Here is a 21,758-nt window from a genome sequence, read left to right on the forward strand (position 1 = left end):
AAAATTAATACATCGCACCAACAACGCCATTCACATTTACAAAATCCAGTTTGCAAGCTTAAAACATAATTCATAAATACACAAATCCAATTAATCAATTCAACAAACGATTCAAAAATACACAATCCAATTTGTAAATTTAAAACACGATTCATAATATACACATATCCAATTTATTTGGTGAAAATACTTTTTGTCATTTTTACTTTATAAATCCCCAAATTGTTTGTTGTATTTATAAATAGTTTTTGAACTTACAAATTGGATTTTGTAAATGTGAATTGTGCTGTGCATGTATTTTATTTGGTAAATGTATTATTTTCGAGACTGATCTGGCTCCATACTAGAGGCTGCTAATGAACCAATCAGTCAAATAGGTCTACTTGGATAAATGAATTTCTCGCAGTAAGGAGTCACAGGCAATGATGTTACTTTTTTTTTTCTTAAGTGCGGTTGGTTGATTTACGAATAACCAAGAAAATTAATTTAAATAATTTGTAAGAAATCAAAGTAAAAAAAGACAAAATGACAAAGAACCACAGTTTTAAAACATTTGTTAACATTCATTTGTAAAAAAAAAAAAAGAAGAAAAAAAGAAAGAAAAAAAAGAAGAAAAAAATGTTTTAATTTTAACTAAACTATCCCTTTAAGAGTGAGTTGTTCGCTCAAAAGATTCATTCAATATTATTGATTATTTCTGGACCTAAAATAACAGTTCTGCACGTTCACTGAGATGTTTAATTCTGCCTTTTTACTTCAGGAAACAAAAATATATTACATGACCTTATGTCTTTATTCTGTGCCTAAAATGTAAGTTAATCAGCAAAAATATTTTCTTGTTATATATTGCATTGTTGTCTAAAGAAATACCACACTCACAGTCTTGGCAGCCTCGAATATTGAAGAATAGTAAAAGCACTATTGATGTTGTAGTTGATATTAAGGGGATAGTTCACCTGAAAATAAAAAAATCATAATTTATTTACCCTTTACTTGATACAAATCTTTATAAAGTTCTTTCTTACAAAATACAAAAGAAGATATTTTAAAAAGGTTGAAAACCTGTAACCATTGACTTCCACAGTATATTTACATGTTTTCTACTATGGAATTCATACAGGCTTTCAGCTTTCTTTAAAATATCATCTTATTTTTTGTTTTTAACAGAGAAAGATTAAAAAAAAAGATAAAAGTTTGAAACTATTACTTTAATATTGTATAGCACAATCTTTTGTCATTTGCCTTTGTCTACATTTACTTACATTTGCAGTAGTCATTTGAACATATTTCCTCAAGCAAATCCATCTCTCTGTGGTTATTACACGTATAGCATGCAAATATTTGCCACCAGCAGACTATAGAGAAAGTGTGGACAGGCTTAAAGAGAGAGTTTATAAGCTCATCTGTTTGTGTAGAGCTCAAACACGGGTATTATGGGAACGATGTTGAGCAATTTTGTGTTTCTCTGTCTCTTGAGATTCAGTGACAGCACAGGTCTCCACCTTCAAGGAGATTATATCCTCTCTGGCTGGTTTGCTCTGCATAATTCAGATTCCACCATCCCACCAACTCCTTACCTGAATGACTGCAAGAAGTAAGAATGAGCCTGTTATAATCTAATAATAATATGACTTGTCATTTAGTTAATGTTTAGTTTTAGTTGAGTTAGTATATATGGTGTGTTAATGTTTTATGTTGGTATGTGTTTTATTCGCTTTAGGTCAAAAAAGCATGAAGTCTTAAAGAAATGAATACATAAGAGTTTTACTATTTATTAATTAATTGTTTTTCAATCAAGATTTAAACTTAAAGTACTGTGTCAAAATATAATTATCATTTAAAGAAAATATATATTTAAGGAAATAGTTCACTCAGAAGGCGAGGCAGTTGCGCAGTAGTAGTGCTGGTTCGAACCTTGGCTCAGTTGGCGTTTCTGTGTGAAGTTTGCATGTTCTCCCTGCCTTCGTGTGGGTTTTCTCTGGGTGCTCCGGTTTCCCCCACAGTCTAAAGACATGTGGTACAGGTGAATTGGGTAAGCTAAATTGTCTGTAGTGTATGAGTGTGTGTGTGTGTGTGTGTGTGTGTGGATGTTTCCCAGAGATGGGTTGCGGCTGGAAGGGCATCCGCTGCGTAAAAACTTGCTGGATAAGTTGGCGGTTCATTCCGCTGTGGCGACCCCGGATTAATAAAGGGACTAAGCCGACAAGAAAATGAATGAATGAGTTCACTCAGAAGTGTACCATAGTACAACGTTAATGATTTTTTATTTGATTTTGTAAATTACACAGTATTTAATATGAACTAAATTTTTACTTTAGGACAGTTATGCAATATGTTACTGTATTTTAGTTGAATTGTAAATATCACTGTATTTTTTACAGTAAAAATATACATTATTGTAAATACAGCAAGGTAAATGGTGCTGTAAATACAGTATTTTTGCTGTAGTTGATTTACAGTAAGCTACTGGCCAACTAAACTGTAACCTGAACTGAATTTTACTGTAGGACAGTTATGCAGTATGTTACTGTATTTTAAAACTACATTGGAAAAATTAATGTATTTTTACAGTTACAATTTAGAATACTGTAAACAAGGCTTTACATTAACGCCCGCCAAATGCGGGTAGATTTTAGCTGTGGCGGGTTAGACAGCCAAATCCACTTGCAACTTTGGCTGGTTGAACATTATTTTTTTAACTGTAGTTTTAAAGCGGGGTTCGACAATAAGGATGGCCCAATATTCGTGCAAATGCGATCTTAGAATCGAGAAGCAGCAAGACTGACAAGCGAATTATATACTGAATAGCGAATTAGAGGATAATCACTTGTGCCAACAGCTGATATGATGCACGCAACTGTTTAAAACACGTGCGCGCTCCCGTTTCCTTGCTTGAAACAACCATCCCTGGAAACACAACTGGCATGATCGGTTGTCTTTCAAATAGACTAGACAAAAAGTTATGTTCATCCACCCACAGTTCTGCTGCTTTCAAGAGCTCCAGATTGGTCTTTTTGTAAGCTGCAGCAGTTGCTTTTGCTTTAACCATTATTTAAACAGGATATAGGATATTAACTTCCCGTTTATGTGTAGTTAACTTGTGTCAACTGTTTTATATATATATATATATATATATATATATATATATATATATATATATATATATATATAAATGTTTTGTTAAATAAAAAGTATAGTATACAGCTATATTTTGCTAGTTTTGACACATTATTTAAAATTATTTCTTTATTTTAGTGTGGTTAGAGATAAATTTGGTAAATCCTTTGAGCTCTGAAAAGTCATGTGAAATAAAAACTAATTGTAATACGACACAATGAAAGCATGACCCATGTGCTCATGCTCACTGAGCAAGCTCATACACAACATACACAAAAAGTCAAATGAATTAGGAGGCATGTGGACATTCCACAAAATCTAAATCAAGTCATTTTAGCATGTCAAAGTCATATTTATGTATATAAAATTTATTTTCCCAACAACAAAATTGTGGTTAGCGTGAATGACGAGTGGCTAGTAATGTTGGAAAACTACTAGCCACACTGGCTGGTGATCAAAAAAGTTAATGTCAAACCCTGACTGTAAATATACACACATCAAGGTGAATGGTAGTGTAAATGTAAATGCAGTATTCTGCTGTAATTAATTTAAATTACTGGCAAACTGCTGCCAGTGTAGAGTAAACGAGGCTACCACATCCCAACATTCTTCAAAACATCTTGTTCTGTTAATAGAAGAAAGAAACTCAAACATGTTTGGTAGTGGAAGCTAAGTAATTGATGGGAGAATTTTCATTTTTGGATGAACTATTATTTTAAGTGCAATATATTGATTAGTGACTGGTAGATTTGGTTTTTAAACAACTATTGCTTTTGTTTTATTTACAGAGGTTTGACCAACAAGCATGGCTATCATCTGGTGCAGGCCTTCAGATATGCTGTGGACGAAATTAACAACGGCACCCAGGACAAGCAGCTCCTTCCTGGGGTCACACTGGGCTACCGGACATATGACATATGCTCTCTCCCAGCCAGCAATCTGGCCACCTTGGATCTGCTGGCCCAGCAGCTGCACCCCTCAGCTGTGGACAGCCGTGCGGTGGCCATCATTGGCCCTGACAGTAGTTCCTATGCTTTCACACCAGCAGCTGCACTAGGGGTTTTCCTGGTTCCTCAGGTATGGCATGATTATTTAGTTAGGGTATATTTTAATAAAAGAAACTTTTTTAAGTTCCCAGTCATTGCCTGCATTTCTGATTATTAAAAAAATGTATAGCCCCAGAATATTTAGTGGTGAAGTTTTAACAGAATATATCAAAATGAAGAATGGCATGTTTTAAAAAGTTTTCATTAAAAAAAATGAAGCATTTTTATGCACATTTATATCCTGCTTTTGGCGTCATGGTGGCGCAGTGGGTAGCACAATCGCCTCACAGCAAGAAGGTCGCTGGTTTGAGCCTCCACTGTGTCAGTTGGCATTTCTGTGTGGAGTTTGCATGTTCTCCCCATGTTGGCATGGGTTTCCTCCAGGTGCTCCATTTTCCCCCACAGTACAAAGACATGTATATTGGTGAATTGAAAAACCTAAATTGTCTGTAGTGTATGTGTGTAAATGAGAGTGTATGGGTGTTTCTCAGTGTTGGGTTGCAGCTGGAAGGGCATCCACTGCATAAAACATGTGCTGGATAAGTTGGCGGTTCATTCCGCTGTGGCGACCTCTGATGAATACAAGGACTAAGCCGAAGGAAAATAATTAATAATAATAATAATAATAATAATAATAATAATAATAATAAAAACATTGATCACAAAATTAGGAACTTTTTTACATTTACATATATGTTTTTGCATTGCACATTTTGTGGAACACTGTAAAAACTCATTTAAATGCCTAAATATCTTTTTTTTTTTTTTTTTTGCATAAAATAAAAAGTAGACATATGTCTTCATAATTTTTTTTTTCTGTTTTAGTTTGTAAACTACTGGTGACATTGCCCCCAAATTTTAAATAAAAAAACATGAAAAAACAATCAACATGTTTATGTTTATATTTGGTTTTAGACAACACAATGCCGATCAGAAGAGTTATAACAATATTTGGTGGAATAACCCTGATTTTTGATCACAATAAATGAAAACATGTTATTCTTCTGATTAATTGTCAGAATTAATTCATTTGAAATTTGGAAGAAATGTCATCACATCAAACTTTTAATAGTAAATACAATAATATTAACATTTTATTTTAACATTACATTAGCATTGTCACAATCACCGGCGATCTAATCCTAGCAGATCGCTGGTAAACACGCAGATTGCTAAAGGACTTCAAATCCGCCAGTATATGGACTACTAGTTTCAGTCATGCACCGCTTACACGCACCTGCTCCTTATTGGGTTGATTACACACACTCACACCTGGGAGCTGCTCATGAACTGATTAGAAGTACTTTATAAACAGCACACACACACACACACACACACAATTCAGTGCTGAGTCTTGTTATAGTGTTTTTTTGAACATTACGATGTGGTTTCTTATGCCTTGCTCTGTTGTGTTTTGACCCTCGCCTTGTTTGTTTGTTTATGCTGCCTGCTTCCTGCATTTTGACCATCCGACTGTTATATCACCATGGTTCTGGATTTGCCTGTATACATCTGTTTGCTCCTGAGTTGAGTGTTGCTTGCCTGACCATTCTGTTGAATGAAACCTGCATTTGGATTCAGAGAACATCCAGAGAAATTTCCAAGTGTCTCTCTTACTATTTTGACTCAATTCTATCCATCTATATTCTTTGTCTTTTGCAGATCTCTTACGAGGCTACAAATGAACTGCTTAGCAACAAGCTCCTCTATCCATCTTTCTTCCGCACCATTCCAAGCGACAAAAACCAAGTCAACGCAATGATCCAGGTTCTCGTCAAGTTTAACTGGACCTGGATCGCCCTTCTCGGTAGTGACAATTCATATGGTATACAGGGAATGCAAAGCCTATCAGAGCAAGCTCCACTTAACAATATATGCATCGCATACCAAGCCCAGATCCCTGCGGTAACAGACAGCACAAAGAAATACATGCAAGACATGGTCAAAAACATCCTCAAAACTAAAGTCAACACTATAGTTGTCTTTGCCAATAAGAGACGGGCTGCAGGTTTCTTTCCTTTTGTTATTGCCCAAAACGTGACGGGTAAAGTGTGGATTGGGACAGAGGACTGGTCAGTGGCGTCGACGGTTAGTAGTATTCCAGGAATCAGTATGATAGGGACAGTCATTGGTGTTGCTGTTAAATATACTGAATTTGATGGTTTTGACAATTACGAAAGGCTTTCTGTGCCCGGGCTAAAAAACCCTGGTCAATTTAACCTCAGTGTCCCGTGTATGCAAAACACAAACCTTTACGATATAGCAATTAATGGCTTTTCTTTGTCGCAGTACGACATTACCTCCTCATTTAATGTGTATAAGGCTGTTTACGCAGTGGCTCATGCGCTGCACAATGTACTGGATTGTGACTCTGGACTGTGTCAGAAATATGACGTGCAGCCATGGCAGGTTAGTGGTGATCAATATAGTATTACACACAGTATGGAATTGATTGAAGTGTTTGTGTTATTTGTGACATCATGTTTAAAATCCCTCAGGTTTATGAGCAGCTGAGACAAGTGCGCTTTTCCATCCGAAATGCATCATTTTACTTTGATAAGAATGGAGACCCTCCCACGGGTTATGACATAGTGACTTGGGAATGGACGAATGGGTTGTGGTCATTTAAGGTGGTGGGAAATTACAGTCCTAGTGCCAATGATCTTCATTTAGACGACTCTCAGATTGACTGGTCAGGACAAGTGTCTCCTGTAACCAATGTAAGTTTGTATTTTTCATATTCATTATTTACTATAGCCTACTGTTTTTGTTGTTGTTGTTGTTGTTAAAGAAATGTATATACATATTTATTTATTTGCATAATTCCTTTTTTTATAATAATTCCATATGATTGTCAGCAGTTACATGTAAACTTGATATGTTGATGTTACAGGATTTTTTGGGCACAAAATCAGCAAACACTGTAAAAATGCTGGATTCCACTCAATTTCTATATACTTTCCCAACACAAATCAGTTCAGTTAACTGAATAATTTTTACAAATTTAAGTAGTTTGAACATAAAACATTTAAGTTGTCCCAAAATAAAAATGTAAGAAGTGTTGTTTTAACTCATTTTAAATAAGTAGTTTGATCAAGCAGAAAAAGTAATTTTTTGAGTGTATTAAAATGATATCTAATGAATATCTAGAAAAATGTTGCTTAAATTCAGCTTTGCCTCCACAAGAATAAATTTTATAAGAAGTTATTAAAATTAACAGTAAATGCTCAGTATTAGTATTAAATTAATGTTATTTTATATGTTATAAACGAGCTACAGCTTTAGTGAATTCCAAAATTATAAATGAATTCCATTACCCTAAGCCAGGAATCACCAAACTTGTTCATGGAGGTCCAGTGTCCTGCAATTTCAACTTACCCATTGGCAAAACTTTGAATAATAATTAGAAATTGTGATATTGTCAGATAGCATTAAAGCCTATACTAAGAAAAAAAATCAATATGTCAAATTTCATTCTTTTTTTGCTCACAAATCAGTTTAAATCACTTTTTCTAAGACTAATAAGAAGCCTGAAAGGGAAATAAAATTCACTCTCTTTTTAATCTTTAGGTTCCTGAGTCTATATGTTCTCCGGAATGTCCTTATGGATTCAGAAAGCTGATGACAGGACAGCATAAGTGTTGCTTTGACTGCATGGCATGCCCTGCGGCCACCTTTCTCAACAAAACAGGTTAAAAGCACCACAAAAGTCATTTGAATATCAAGTACAAGTAAAGAGGAGCAGAATGGTTGCACATTGTGTGTCATTTGTAAAATAACCAGCAGGCGGCCCACTTTCTTCAGTTTTGACTCCTCTGTCGCTTTCATTAAATCTGCTTTTGTATAGAGAATTATTAGTCAGCCTAATATATTTGTGGCTTGGCTTCCTTCTCTGTTTGTTTACCTGGAAAATGCTGAAAAGTGCTAAACAAATATGTCTATATAAGTATATAACAAATATACTTATTTATGAAAAACTTATTCATTCATTCATTTTCTTTTCGGCTTAGTCCCTTCATGGGGTCGCCACAGCGGAACGAACCGCCGTTATGAAGAACTATTACTTCTGAATATTTTCTAAAAAAATAAAAATGTAATGTTTATAAAATCTTAGAAGCAAATGTTACTTTGGATATGCAGATGTTTAGGGAACATTCCAGTTTATTCATTCATTCATTCATTTTCTTTTCGGCTTAGTCCCTTTATTAATCTGGAGTCACCACAGCGGAATGAACCGCCAACTTATCCAGCAGCACATGTTTTACGCAGCAGATGCCCTTCCAGCTGCCATTTTCTTTTCAGTTTAGTCCTTTTATTAATCCGGGGTCACCACAGCGGAATTATCCGCCATTCCAGTTTATTATTTTTCTAATGTTCTGAATCGAAGAATTAAGTATAGTTTTGCATGAACATCCAAATAAAAGCTTTCAGACTATAAAACAAATGTTTGTTCTCAACTTTAAGAGAACCCTGCCAGTGTGCCGCAATGGGTTTTGAGAAAGTTTATCATAAAAGGGATACTTACTTTCTCTTGGGGCCATTAATATCAAAGTTGATATTTAGCCGTAGCATGGTGTTTCGTAACATCTTCTTTTTATGAGGTGGATTGTTAGCCCAACCCTCAAACCCCAACCTGGAGAGCCAGGACATACACACATACAATTTAGCTTACTCAATTCACATACAGCACATCTTTGGACTGTGATGGAAACCGGAGCACCCTGAGAAAACCCACACAAACATGGAGAGAACATGCAAACTCCACACAGAAATGCCAACTGTCCCAGCCGCGTCTCTAACCAGCGACCTTCTTACTGTGAAATGACAGTGCTACCCACTGCACCACCGTGTCACACATTAAAGGGATAGTAACCAAAAAATACAAATTCTGTCATCGTTTACTCATTCATTACTTGTTCAAAACCTGAATGAGTTTCTTTCTTCTGTTGAACAGAAATTATGATATACTGAAGAATGTTGGCAAAAAGTAGCCATTGACTTCAATAGAATTTACTTTTTACTTTAGATGTCAATGGGGGCTACTTCTTTTTCAACTTTATTCACAACATCATACTTTTTGATCAACAAAAGTATGAAATTCAAATGGTGTGTACATATTCATTTTGGCTGAACTATCCCTTTAAGAGCACTTCAAAAATCAGTGAGATTATTAATAATATCATGCAATTATATTGGCGACGCAGTGGCACAGTGGGTAGTGCTGTCACCTCACAGCAAGAAGGTCGCTGGTTTGAGCCTCGGCTGGGTCAGTTGGCATTTCTGTGTGGAGTTTGCATGTTCTCCCTGCGTCCGGTGGGTTTCCTCCAGGTGCTCCGGTTTCCCACACAGTCCAAAGTTTTGCGGTACAGGTGAATTGGGTAGGCTAAATTGTCTGTTGTGTATGAGTGTGTGTGGATGTTTCCCAGAGATGGGTTGCAGCTGGAAGGTCATCTGCTGTGTAAAAACCTGCTGGATAAGTTGGCGGTTCATTCCGCTGTGGCGACCCCGGATTAATAAAAGGACTAAGCCGAAAAGAAAATGAATGAATGAATGAATGAAATTATATTAGAAGTATTAGTATTTATCATAATTTATCATTATGCATAATAATAATTTATCATTGTGCATAATTAAGTACAGTGAATTAAAAAATAAAAGAGTAAAAAAAAGAGTAGGAAGAAATGTTATATTTACTTATTTACTTAAATTTATTTAATTTATTTACTTGTATTTACTTATATTTACTTACATTTATTTATGTGAAAGATTGAAACCCCTTGATGTAGCCTTAATATGCAACATTTCAAATGTGTCTCATGCTAGCTTCACTTCACATGTCCTCCAGGCTACACCAGCTGCCAGCCGTGTCCAATAGATGACTGGTCTGAAGCAGAGAGTGAGGTGTGTTTGCCGAGGGCAGAGCTGTACCTGTCCTGGGGTGCTCCTCTCACCACAGCCCTGATCATTTATCTGGCCATGACCCTGTTTGTGACCCTGGGCACAACGCTGGTCTTTCTGCTGAATCTCAGCACTCCTGTGGTGAAGTCGGCTGGAGGAAAGACCTGTCTGCTGATGCTGGTGTCTATGATCGTGGCCTGCTGCAGCACCTTGTGTCACTTCAGCAGGCCGTCTCGTGTAGGCTGCCTTCTCAAACAGCCCCTCTTTGTCATCAGCTGCACTGTGTGCCTGGCCTGTGTCACTGTGCGCTCTTTTCAGGTACTTTTTTTGGAAATGTTGTGAAGCTTTGATGACTTTAGGTTACACCTAGTATTTAGATATGTTTAGTTAAGATGATTACAAGTGTATGATTCTAAATACAGGCGTGAATGAGGTCTGAAATATTTTGAGTTTGTCCATTTTTTTCCAGGGGTAGACAAAAGCACATTTGATTTGATCAATTTTGTAGTGTAATTGTTCATATAATGCATTTAAACTTGACTTCTGAAATTATAAACTGGTTTGAAGGTTAAAAAAGGTACAAATGATGGTTGTTTCATTAAAAAAAAAACACAAATGGAGTCGTTTTGCAGCTGTCTGAGAGGAAATGAAAGCTTCTGCTCTCCATATCATTCACCTGTTGCTTTTTCATGTGTCAGTTTAGTGGAGCCTGAATTACTTTTAGCCCCAAAATTTACTTGGCATTTACTTTTAAAAGTACAAGAATGTGTTTGCAAAGGCTATATGTAACCCCCACTGGTCCTACATCAGCTAACCCGCTTCCAGCTGGAATCGAACTGGCGACCTTCTGCATGGGATTTGGTTGCTCTACCTAGTCGACTTAAGACCATGGCCTCTAGCATCTGTCACTAAAGCACCTTTAGAGGTCAGAGGAGTGAGGTTTACCTGCACAGCACTTACTTGCTGGCCTCCGTTACATATATAATATTAATTACAGGCAAAGCAAGGCAAGTTTATTTATATAGCACATATTATACACAGTGTGCTTTACATAAACCGGTAAAAGAGACAAGTAAAAGAACATAAAAACAAATAATACAAATGATTAAAAACTGATAAAAACAGATTAAATGTGTTAAAACCGGTTATAAAAGAATGAAAACAAAAAGAAAGACATAGTTGTGCAATCTGTCGGATGTAGCATAGTGCTCATTGAGTAAAAGCACAGCTAAACACATGTGCTTTCAGTCTAGATTTGAATGTGCCTAATGTTGGAGCACATCTGATCATTTCCGGAAGCTGATTCCAGCAGCGAGGGGCATAATAGCTGAGGGCGGATTCTCCCTGCTTTGACTGAACTCTTGGAATTTCTAGTTTATATGATCCTAAAGATCTGAGTGATCTGTTAGGTTTGTATTCAGTGAACATATCTGTAATGAGGTCCTAGGCCATTTAGTGATTTATAGTTTAAAATCGATTCTAAATGCAACTGGGAGCCAGTGTAAAGACCTGAGGACAGGTGTGATGTGCTCTGATTTTCTGGTTCTGGTCAGAATCCTGGCCGCAGCATTCTGGATTAGCTGCATCTGTCTGACTGTCTTTTTGGGAAGGCCAGTGAGGAGGCCATTAGAGTAATCCACCCTGCTGCTGATAAAAGTATGAACAAGTTTCTCTAAGTCTTCACTGGAAACAAAGCATCTAATACTTGCAATGTTTTTGAGATGACAGGATGCTGATTTACTGACTGCTTTGACTTGACTATTGAAACTCAGATCTGACTCCAGAATCATACCAATATTCTTGACCTTATTTTTTGTTGTTTGACCCTTAGAGCCAAGGTACGCATTCACCATGAGAACCCCATCTCTGTTCCTAAAAGTAATGACTTCAGTTTTGTCTTTGTTTAACTGAAGAAAGTTTTAGCACATCCAACTGTTCATTTCTCCAATGCATTGGCAGAGGAGCTGAAGTCATTAGGCAGTAATGCTAAGTAGATCTAAGTGTTATCTGCATAGCTGTGGTACGAGGTTTGTGGTAGGTTCTTTCTCATTATTTGGCTCAGTGGGAGCATATAGAGGTTGAACAGGAGAGGTGCCAGAATTTAACCTTGTGGGACTCCCCATATCATGGGTGTCCACCTCAACCTATGGTCACGTATACTGACATAGTAACCTCTCCCTTCAGGGTAAGATCTGACCCATTTGAGGACTGTCCCAGACAGCCCAACCCAGTTTTCCAGCCTATCCAGAAGTATGCTGTGATGGATAGTGTCAAATGCAGCACTGAGATCAAGCAATACCAGCAAAATTATAATTATAATGAAATAAATAATTTAAGCTAAATGACTAGGAAAACATGTTTTCTACTTTTGAAAGATTAAAAACAGCGTTGTTAATGTTACATAAAATAAACTGAAGTGAAATACAATAGGAGGTTGAACAATTTACAAACATTAAAATGATAAACATTGCCTTGACATGAAATTAGATTAAGCTGAATAACTAAAATGATTAAAACTGAAACAAAAATTTAAGTGAATCACTTCAAATGAAAACTGAAAAATATAGGCTATCAATACAAGCTCATTTGAAATTAAAATAAATGCTACAGTAGTACATTAATAATAAGTGATATTTAAAATAATAGTTTCATAAATATATAAGCTAATCATGGTTATGTGCTCATGAATGCTAATGAATTAGCAGTATAACAATTTATATGCAGGGCGCAGTATTTTGTGTAAATTAATTGAAATCAACTATAATACAAAAATAACACATTCTAAAGTTCAAGTTGATTTATTTATAAAGTACCTTTAGCATTTTTACAGTTTTTTTACCATTGAAATTATGGCCATTTCTAAGCATCAGTAAGAGAACTTTAAGTTGGATTCTGGATTGAACACATAAATGTCTCTTTTTGTTAAGGTTGTTTGTATATTCAAGTGGTCCTCCAAGCTGCCAAGATCCTATGAAACCTGGGCGAAGAATCGAGGGCCTGAGATGTTCATCCTCATCACGACGGTGGTGGAGACCTTCATCTCTGTTCTCCGCATGCTCCTCGACCCCCCGTTTCCATCTCGAGACTACGACTTCTACCATGACAGCATTGTACTGGAGTGCAGTAAGACTCTGTCTCTCAGTGCCTTTGCTGAGCTCTTTTTTGTCTGTGCGCTGAGCTTAGTTTGCTTCTGCCTGAGTTACATGGGCAAAGATCTGCCAGCCAATTACAATGAGGCTAAGTGCATCACATTCAGCCTTATGATTTACATGATTTCTTGGATCACGTTCTTTACAGCTTACTGTATTTCCAGAGGGAGCTTCGTCATGGCACTAAATGTAGGGGCGATTCTTCTTAGCGTGTTGGGGATACTCGGCGGATACTTCTTGCCAAAGGTGTACATAATCTTGATTAAACCCCAACTCAATACAACGGCTCACTTTCAAAACTGCATTCAAATGTACACCATGGCCAAGCAGTGAAAGCGGATCAGACTTTTTACTGTGTCCTTTCAGCATTAGGATTAGCCAGTAGAGCCTGCTAACAATACAAAGCAACATAATCCCAGTTTCAGCCGATACTCTGATTGTGTTTGGACTGTGACTGTTTGGCATATGTGTAGCCAGTGGGCAGAATGACAGAGAAAGGCTAATTGTGTTGGCTAGAGAAAAGGGCAGAGCAATCGGTTGGTCTGCCCGGCGTGAACATCTGTCATTTGCGCCGCTCTCATGGGTGCCCAGTTTCACTCCAGACAACTTGGAGAAAAGATTTCGTTGGCCAGCTGATTTAAGTCATGATCTTGGTCTGGCAGATTTGAGGACAGATGGCATCATTTGTTTTGTTTGTCTCTTATAAAAGTCTTAAAGGCTCATTCACACTCGCAAATTAGTGGATTATTATAAACATTATAGCATCTGCCATAACTTTCTGTACGTTATAAATGTGCACTGAAGTTTTGTTTTTTAATTGTCCCTAAAGTTTTTTAAAGTGACAGTTTGTTCAATTTACTCAACATTTACTCAGACCTTCTATTTTTTTGGTTTCTCAACTCAAGAAGAGTGTCCCAGTACTGGGTTGTGTTTGGAAGGGCATCCACTGGGTAAAACATATGCTGGAATATTTGGCGGTTCATTCAACAGTGGCTACCCCTGATAAATAAGAGACTAAGCCGAAGGAAAATAAATGAATGAACTCAAGCAGGTTTGAAACTCATGGATGGGGAAGGAAATGATTATGGAACTATTTTTTGTGAACTATCCCTTTAGCTTATCTAACATCTGCCTATTCCAACAGGTCATGTTTTATTTTATATTATCATATTTAAATCAGGTCATATTTCTAATTATATTGTAATATTATTTTAGAATTATATATACAATTGAAGTCAGAATTTTAGTCCCCCTTTTTATTTATTCCCCAATTTCTGTTTTACGGAGAGAATATTTTTTCAACACATTTCTAACCATAATAGTTTTAATAACTCATTTCTAATAACTGATTTATTTTATCTTTGCCATGATGACAGTAAATAATATTTGACTACATATTTTTCAAGACAGTTCTATATAGCTTAAAGTGACATTTAAATGCTTAGACTCTTAACAAGTGGGAGGCACATATGCAAACTGTTGAAATTCTTAGTGTTCACCTGATTTAGATGTAAATACCCTCAAATTAAAGCTAACAGTCTGCAGTTAAACCACATCTTTTTTGTTTCATTTCAAATCAATTGTGTTTGTGTATAGAGCCATAAATGTTAGAATTGTGTCGATGTCCAAATATTTATGGACCTAACTGTGTATATTATTCATTTATTCATTTTCTTTTCGGCTTAGTCCCTTTATTAATCTAGGGTCACCACAGTGGAATGAACCCCCAACTTATCCAGCACATGTTTTACGCAGCGGATGCCTTTCCAGCTACAACCCATCACTGGGAAACATCCATACACTGTCATTCACACACATATGCTACAGACAATTTAGATTACCCAATTTACCTATACCACATTATTGGACTTGTAGGGAAAACCAGAGCACCCAGTGGAAACCCACGCAAACACAGGGAGAACATGCAAACTCCACACAGAAATGCCAACTGACCCAGCCGGGGCTTGAACCAGCGACCTTCTTGCTGTGAGGCGATTGTGCTACTCACTGCGCCATTGTGCTGTCTGAATATTAAACAATTAAAACATAATAATAATAATAATAATAATAATAATAATAATAATAATCATAATCATAATCATAATCATAATCATAATAATAATAATGTAGAACTTTTTTTCATAGCCTCTCTTGTAAAAAGTACATTTTAAAATTCATGGATATCAACAATAGCACATTGTGCTATCCACTGTGCCACCGTGCTGCCCCAACTGTATATATAATGCATATCTAATGTTGTATAGTATATTTTTCTTAAATATTTCATATGGGTTAAAATTTGCTAATTTTCTTTCATGCGAAAAATCATTTGAATATTAAGTAAACTCATGTTCCATTGAGATATTTTGTGAATTTCCTACTGTAGCTATATGAAAAATGAGTCTTTGATTAGTAATCTGCATTGATAAGCACTTCAAGTAGTTTTTATCAATATTAAGATTTTTTAACCCTCAACAAATAATTAGAAATAACATTTAAGGGAAAGACAAACTGGAAAATGCTTTTTATTTATTCAAATATATTTTATTGCTGTCTTTTATGAGAGCAGCTCTCAGAACTGCATGAACGTCATAGGATTTTATTGTCAAACTTGAGGATCATATTCTCCAGCAATGATCCATAGAACATCATGAAGCAGTAATAGAAAAACAACTGACCATCTGTTCAAAAAGTCGCCATTAATGCCATGAATTTACTTTAATTAGTGACTTGGAAATAAAACTTTTATTGTGTGACAGCCATTCTGGCAAAAATAACAGATTTTAGACTTCTTGTGAAAAGCAAGTGATGTATAAATATTCAAAATCCCATTTATTATCATGTTCAAATCAAACTCTAAATCTCAGCTTCTCCTTGCAGACTTTGAGTCTCCACTGTTGATCTTGTAATTGTTGGCTAATGTTCAGTGAAACACACACACACTTGCACGGCCCCTGGGAAAAGCTTGGATGAAAGGCTGGCTGTTGTTCGGGAGGTCATCTCCATTGACTCTGGAACGTGTGAGTTGGGCGCACGGAAGTGTTTCCCACACTACTTTCCCTATTGTGAGTGTGATATTCTCAGGAGGGGAGAACAATAGAAGTGTGCCTGTAAAGGGGAGGCTGCGTAATTCTCTTGACTTGACATCACCCATCTGTGCTGAGGGAAACCTGATATTTGTGCACTGCCTGAAAGTTCAGAATGATGCAGCTGCTCTTGAAATAAATGTTAAATACTTTATGATTGCATATTATTTCAAAACTTACTGTATTTCATCAAAAAAAAAAAAAAAAAAAACATGCATGATATATCGGCGGCCATAATATATCGGCCGATAAATGCTATTTTTAATGTTATCGTTATCAATCAGATGTCAAAATTAGGCCGATATCTTTTACGTAACTGTACAGAACTGCTTACCTCGCGCATGCATGGGTTGAACTTGTTCAGACTTGTCCAGTGCACTATAACGGAGCTTGCCTCACATTGTTTATTCCTTCAAAGTTTGTCCTTTCTTTTTTGTGTGGTATTGCTGTGTGTTAATATCTCATTAAGTAGCCATATTCCTTATCATTGTAGATTTGTTTGATAGAGAGTCATTGTGTATTTTGGTTTAAATCACCTCAGGAAAAATATTACATGTGTAAACATAGCACATGTGCATTGTTGCTATTAAACAACTTGTTGGGTTGTTTGGTATCTAATGTATACATGTTGCACCTACATGTGTTAAAAGAATCTAAAACACTAAATAGGACGAATTTATGCTACATTTTCTAAAGTAAATTCAGCTTTTCGCTTGTGTGGTGGCTCTAAACTGTCAAAACACCTCTCAAAATGCTTTTTCGGACATTATATGGTAACGCTTTATTTTGATGGTCCATACGAGTATTAGTTGACCCTCTGCTTAATATCTGTTGATTCTGACATTTAACAGTCCTTCAACAGACATTTAACTGACTATTAGAAACTTTGCTAGTACATGCCTTTACAATAACCCTAACCCCAACCCCAACCTAAAAATCTACTAATAATCTACTGAGAATTAGTTGCAATGTAACTTAAATTCAGCAAACGAACCATCAAAATAAAGTGTGGCCTTACATATTTCTACATATGTACATTACTGTGACACGTTTTATTCAAGAACATCTGAGCTGGTTTCAATTAGTTATTTCATTTTCATTTTATTTAACTTGTTTGTTAATTAAATCCCATTTTATTATTTAACAGTCAAGTTGCATGTTAATTTGCTAGGCGAAGAAAAGGAAATAATTTACTTTTGGCATGCTGATTTATGAAAAATTGTGAATATGAGTCTACATAATCATAACTTTGCAATTTTTAAATTATTATTATAATTTTTTTGCTTTGAGTAGGCTATTCTAAGATCAGATCAAACTTTTATGAAGTTTTTAAAATAAAATCAGTTGTTCACTGTATAAAAATATAACATTCTGAAATATTTATTATTATGGGCTATAATATATTGGTTATCAGCCTCCAAATCTTAAGAATCATTGGTTATTGATATCGGCAAAAAAATACATATTGGTGCATCCCTAGTTTTTTCTCAACCTCAAAAAGAATTATCATAGCACTTTACTTCAATTTACAAAACACATGTTTGTTTCTTGTTTTTAAGAAGAAACTGAGTTTTACACTCCCTTTTCTTTTCTGTCTTTCTTTGTTTTAACTTTTTTTTTTACTATTTACGCCCTTTCAGTGAATTGTTAAAATGTTTTTATTTGCCTTTTTCTGTGGATTGTTCACTTTTTTTGTTTTAAATACAACCTGAAATCAAACTCACTGAATTATTGTTTTTATATGAAGAGTTTATTTGCACAAAATGATTTATAGAAATGACTATATCAAGCATTTTAGTTGTTTTCATCATGTTTTTTACATTGAGTATTGAAGATTTCAGTTGTTAAAAAAAGTTACATTTTCTGAAGAATTCATAAAATCTTGGTTACCTGCTTATGCAAAATAACCCATCAAATTTGATTTTATATTATTCTGGAACACAGAAATATGTAATAGAACTACTCCGAAGTAAAAATCGACGATTCACACAAATTATGAGTGAGTTTACCCAAATGAACACATATTCCCTACTAGTGATATTTTATGAAATTCCCCAACATGATGTTTAATCAAATTCTTCACTCAATATTTTCATAGAAAATGCTTTTTATTGTACTTCTTGCACATTTTGCGGCAGTTTATTAAGCAAGTAAAAAAACAGGGGTCTGAAACATGCAAACATTGATTAAAAATTTGACATAAAAAAAAAACTAACAACAAACAAACAATAAAACATCATTGGTCAAGATGACAAACTGGATCCTTTATCAAAGGTACAAAATGCCTCACCTAACAAACAATCCTCAGTGCAAACAGAAATGGAACTATTAAGTACAAAATCTGTTCAAAGTTCTGATACATCAAACTCCACTGGAGTCAATTAAATATGCATACAAACCACAATTGACTTAATACATAAGCATTAAGAGCTAAGAATGAGGCAATCCACCTCCTTCCCAGACGAACACGTGTTCGTCAACAGTTTTTTGTCGATCAATATGATGACAACTATAAACATAAGCTTTGGAAATCCATATCTCCTACTTTTATGAGAGATGTTAATACCACCGTCCCTCAGGGTTGTCAGTCCACAGGATCTCTACCAGGGTCTCCAGACGGCCCTCACGCTGTCTGGGTGCTGTAAAGCAGCTGTGTTCAGTTTAGAGCAGGCTGTTGCTGGAGTAGAGCCCATGGTTGAGTTGGTGTTCGGGCCACTGTGGAGATGCTGGAGCTCTCCAGCATTGGAGTGAAGCGAGAGGAAGTGGACAGACTCTCTCCAGCAGTGAGAATAGCCTTCATTAAAGTCTCTCTGAGGGATCTGCTGCTGTTGCTTGATCTGCTGTTTCAGGAAGCTGACAGTCATTTCCAGGATGTCAGCCTTTTCCAGTTTGGTGCTGGGATCGTGACTGTGGAATTCCTTCTCAAGGAGACTTTTCAGCTGATCAATGCAGGTGTTGATTCGATCCCGACGCATCTTTTCAACTATCGGCTTCCTCAGCTGAAAGCAAATGGAAATGGAATTGGAACATGACAAAGTCAAAGAAGTAAATCTATCGAATGCATGTGACAGGGAGGTCATATTTGTAAATCGCTTTGCAAATTTAAGAAAATGTGTCAATAAAAGGTGATAAATAATTCTGACATTAAAAACTGTGAACGTATTTTAGTTATATTTCTGTTTCTAGTATGCTTGGAATTATGTTTGTACATTTGAGAAATGTATTCTGCATCATCAAATTCATGACCCTGGATCACAAAACTAGGTTACACTTTATTTTGATGGTCCATTTGAGTATTAGTAGACTGCTTAATATCTGCTGATTCTGCTCATTCAATAGACATTTAACTGACTATAAGAAGCTGTGCAAGTACATGTCAACTTACACCAACTCTAACCACAATCTAACAGTCTACTTATAATCTAATAAAAATTAGTTGACATTAAGCTGCAATGTAACTTATATTCAACAAACGAAACATCAAAATAAAGTGTGACCCAAAACTAGTGTAATTTTGTGTTCTAAATGTCACATAAATGTTAAATGAATTTCCATTGATGATGTATAGCTTCTAAGGTCAATATATAGCGAGAAATATATAGAGAAAACTATTTGAAAATCTGGAATATCTTCATAAATACTGACAAACTCATCTTTAATTAATTATTTAGCAATGCATGTTACGAATCCAAAACAAAGTTTTAATTTATTTACAGTAAGAAATGTACTAAAGGATCTTTAATTAATATTCCAATGATTTTGGCATTCATTTTGACCCATTCAATGCATTTTATTTTTACTGGCCAAAAACATATCTGTATCTGTACAACTTAAAACTGGTTTTGTGTTGCAGGGTCACATTTTGCAAAAAGTGTGATTCATCAATTAATTGTACATAAAGACTAGGAATGATACACTATATTTATGTCAGTGGAGGCTGAAATAAATTAAACTAAATCAAACAATCAAATTAGTTGAAATGCTGGAATGATGTTTTGAAAGTGAACATACCTTTATTTTTTCCTTATCGCTGAAGTGAAGATGGTCAAAGGAGGCGAGTGTGGCTGAGTGGGGTGCCATGTCTGTGCTCGAACAGCTTGCTTTATGTTGTGCCAAAAAGAGTTGTGAGGCTGTTGGAGGTGCAGAGGCTTGTATTTATACCACTGCATTACCATTACAAAGCCATGTGGCCTGTGCTGTGTTACTGTTCCCACACTCTGGGACCAAAGGGCCGGCTCATCACAACAATAGAGGACATTAATTTTATGGTTAACTGCCTGCTGGCCCTCCACTGGAGGAATGTTTCCCAAGGTATGAGAGTGAAGGAATTTGACCTTTAAAAAAAAGGAATTGTGGGTTGTGCGTGTTTTCATATGCAGAGCATCAGACTTAAACATAGAGATAAAAATTGTAATATATTTAATAACCATAATTTTTTTTATTATGTATGCTTTTTATTTATAGTTTGTGTAACCAACATATATTGAATATTAACACAGACTGTCCAGTGATGAAAAGAATATATACACATATGCAATAAAGTATATTTTATAAAGCATAACATTTATTTGACGTGTATGCATGCATTTCATTTTTGTTACTAAAAGTTATTAAAGATTCAAGTGCAAACAGCTCAGTGATTAAAAATTTGATATTGCAATTTGTTACTATGCAATAATTATTTGATTCATGCATGCATCCAATTCATCAATTGTGTGACTAAAATATATAGCAAACTCTCTAAACCATGAATTGTTTAAATAATTGATCCATTTGTATACAAAAATAAAGTATAATTAATAATGCAAACAATTGCTTGATAAGTTTGTGCATGCACTTAAAGGGATTTACCTCATAAATGAAACTTTCTGCATCATTTACTCAAACTCAAATGGTTCTAAACTGATTTTCTTTCTACTGTTAAATACAAAAGAAATATTTTAAATAATGTTGGAAAACAGCCAGTGACAACTATAAGGACATACATGGAAGTCAATAGCTGTTTCTTTCAAATATTCTTTAAAATACCTTCTTTTGTGCTGAACAGAAGTATTGAAATGCAATAAAGGACATTTCATAAACCATGACAACACTTATTTAAAAAAAGTTTGTGAATCACATGTAACCTTAGTATTCCAAAACTTTAGACAGCACAAACTGTACAATAAAAAAAATATGCACATATACATTTTAAGACTTTAGAAACCATAAAGACACTACTTCGACATGTTCGGGCAAGCATTTAATTCTCAATTATAAGACAGTAGGCTAATTTTAGTACAGTGACCTACACACACTGTCGACAATGGCACGTGGTTAAAACAGTCTGCCGCATCAAAGGCACGAGAGACACAGCTGGAAACACAGATTTGATCGCGTTGCCAGGAATACTCCTTTGATAAGCTGTTAACAACACGACCGTTATCTCCATTTAAGTTTAACGTGACAAAACAGTTGCGTCC

The 21,758-nt window shown here is 35.5% G+C and overlaps 2 protein-coding genes across 2 annotated transcripts; one reads left to right on the forward strand and one right to left on the reverse strand.

Annotated features, from left to right (window-relative positions):
• The first annotated feature begins 1,433 nt into the window (after positions 1-1,433).
• On the forward strand, positions 1,434-13,543 carry tas1r1 (taste receptor, type 1, member 1). The gene is given in 7 exon segments (NM_001039525.2): positions 1,434-1,594; positions 3,906-4,194; positions 5,826-6,572; positions 6,662-6,883; positions 7,734-7,854; positions 10,009-10,379; positions 12,989-13,543. Coding segments are annotated over 7 exon segments (2,466 nt in total).
• A 4,842-nt stretch (positions 13,544-18,385) lies between these two features.
• her12 (hairy-related 12) lies at positions 18,386-20,422 on the reverse strand. Its single transcript, NM_205619.1, is given in 2 exon segments — positions 18,386-19,295; positions 20,308-20,422. Coding segments are annotated over 2 exon segments (468 nt in total). The 5' UTR covers positions 20,377-20,422; the 3' UTR covers positions 18,386-18,896.
• Positions 20,423-21,758: the final 1,336 nt, after the last annotated feature.

Source organism: Danio rerio, chromosome 23 (genome assembly GCF_052040795.2).
Source record: "Danio rerio strain M-AB ecotype USA chromosome 23, GRCz13ab, whole genome shotgun sequence".
NCBI lineage: Eukaryota > Metazoa > Chordata > Actinopteri > Cypriniformes > Danionidae > Danio > Danio rerio.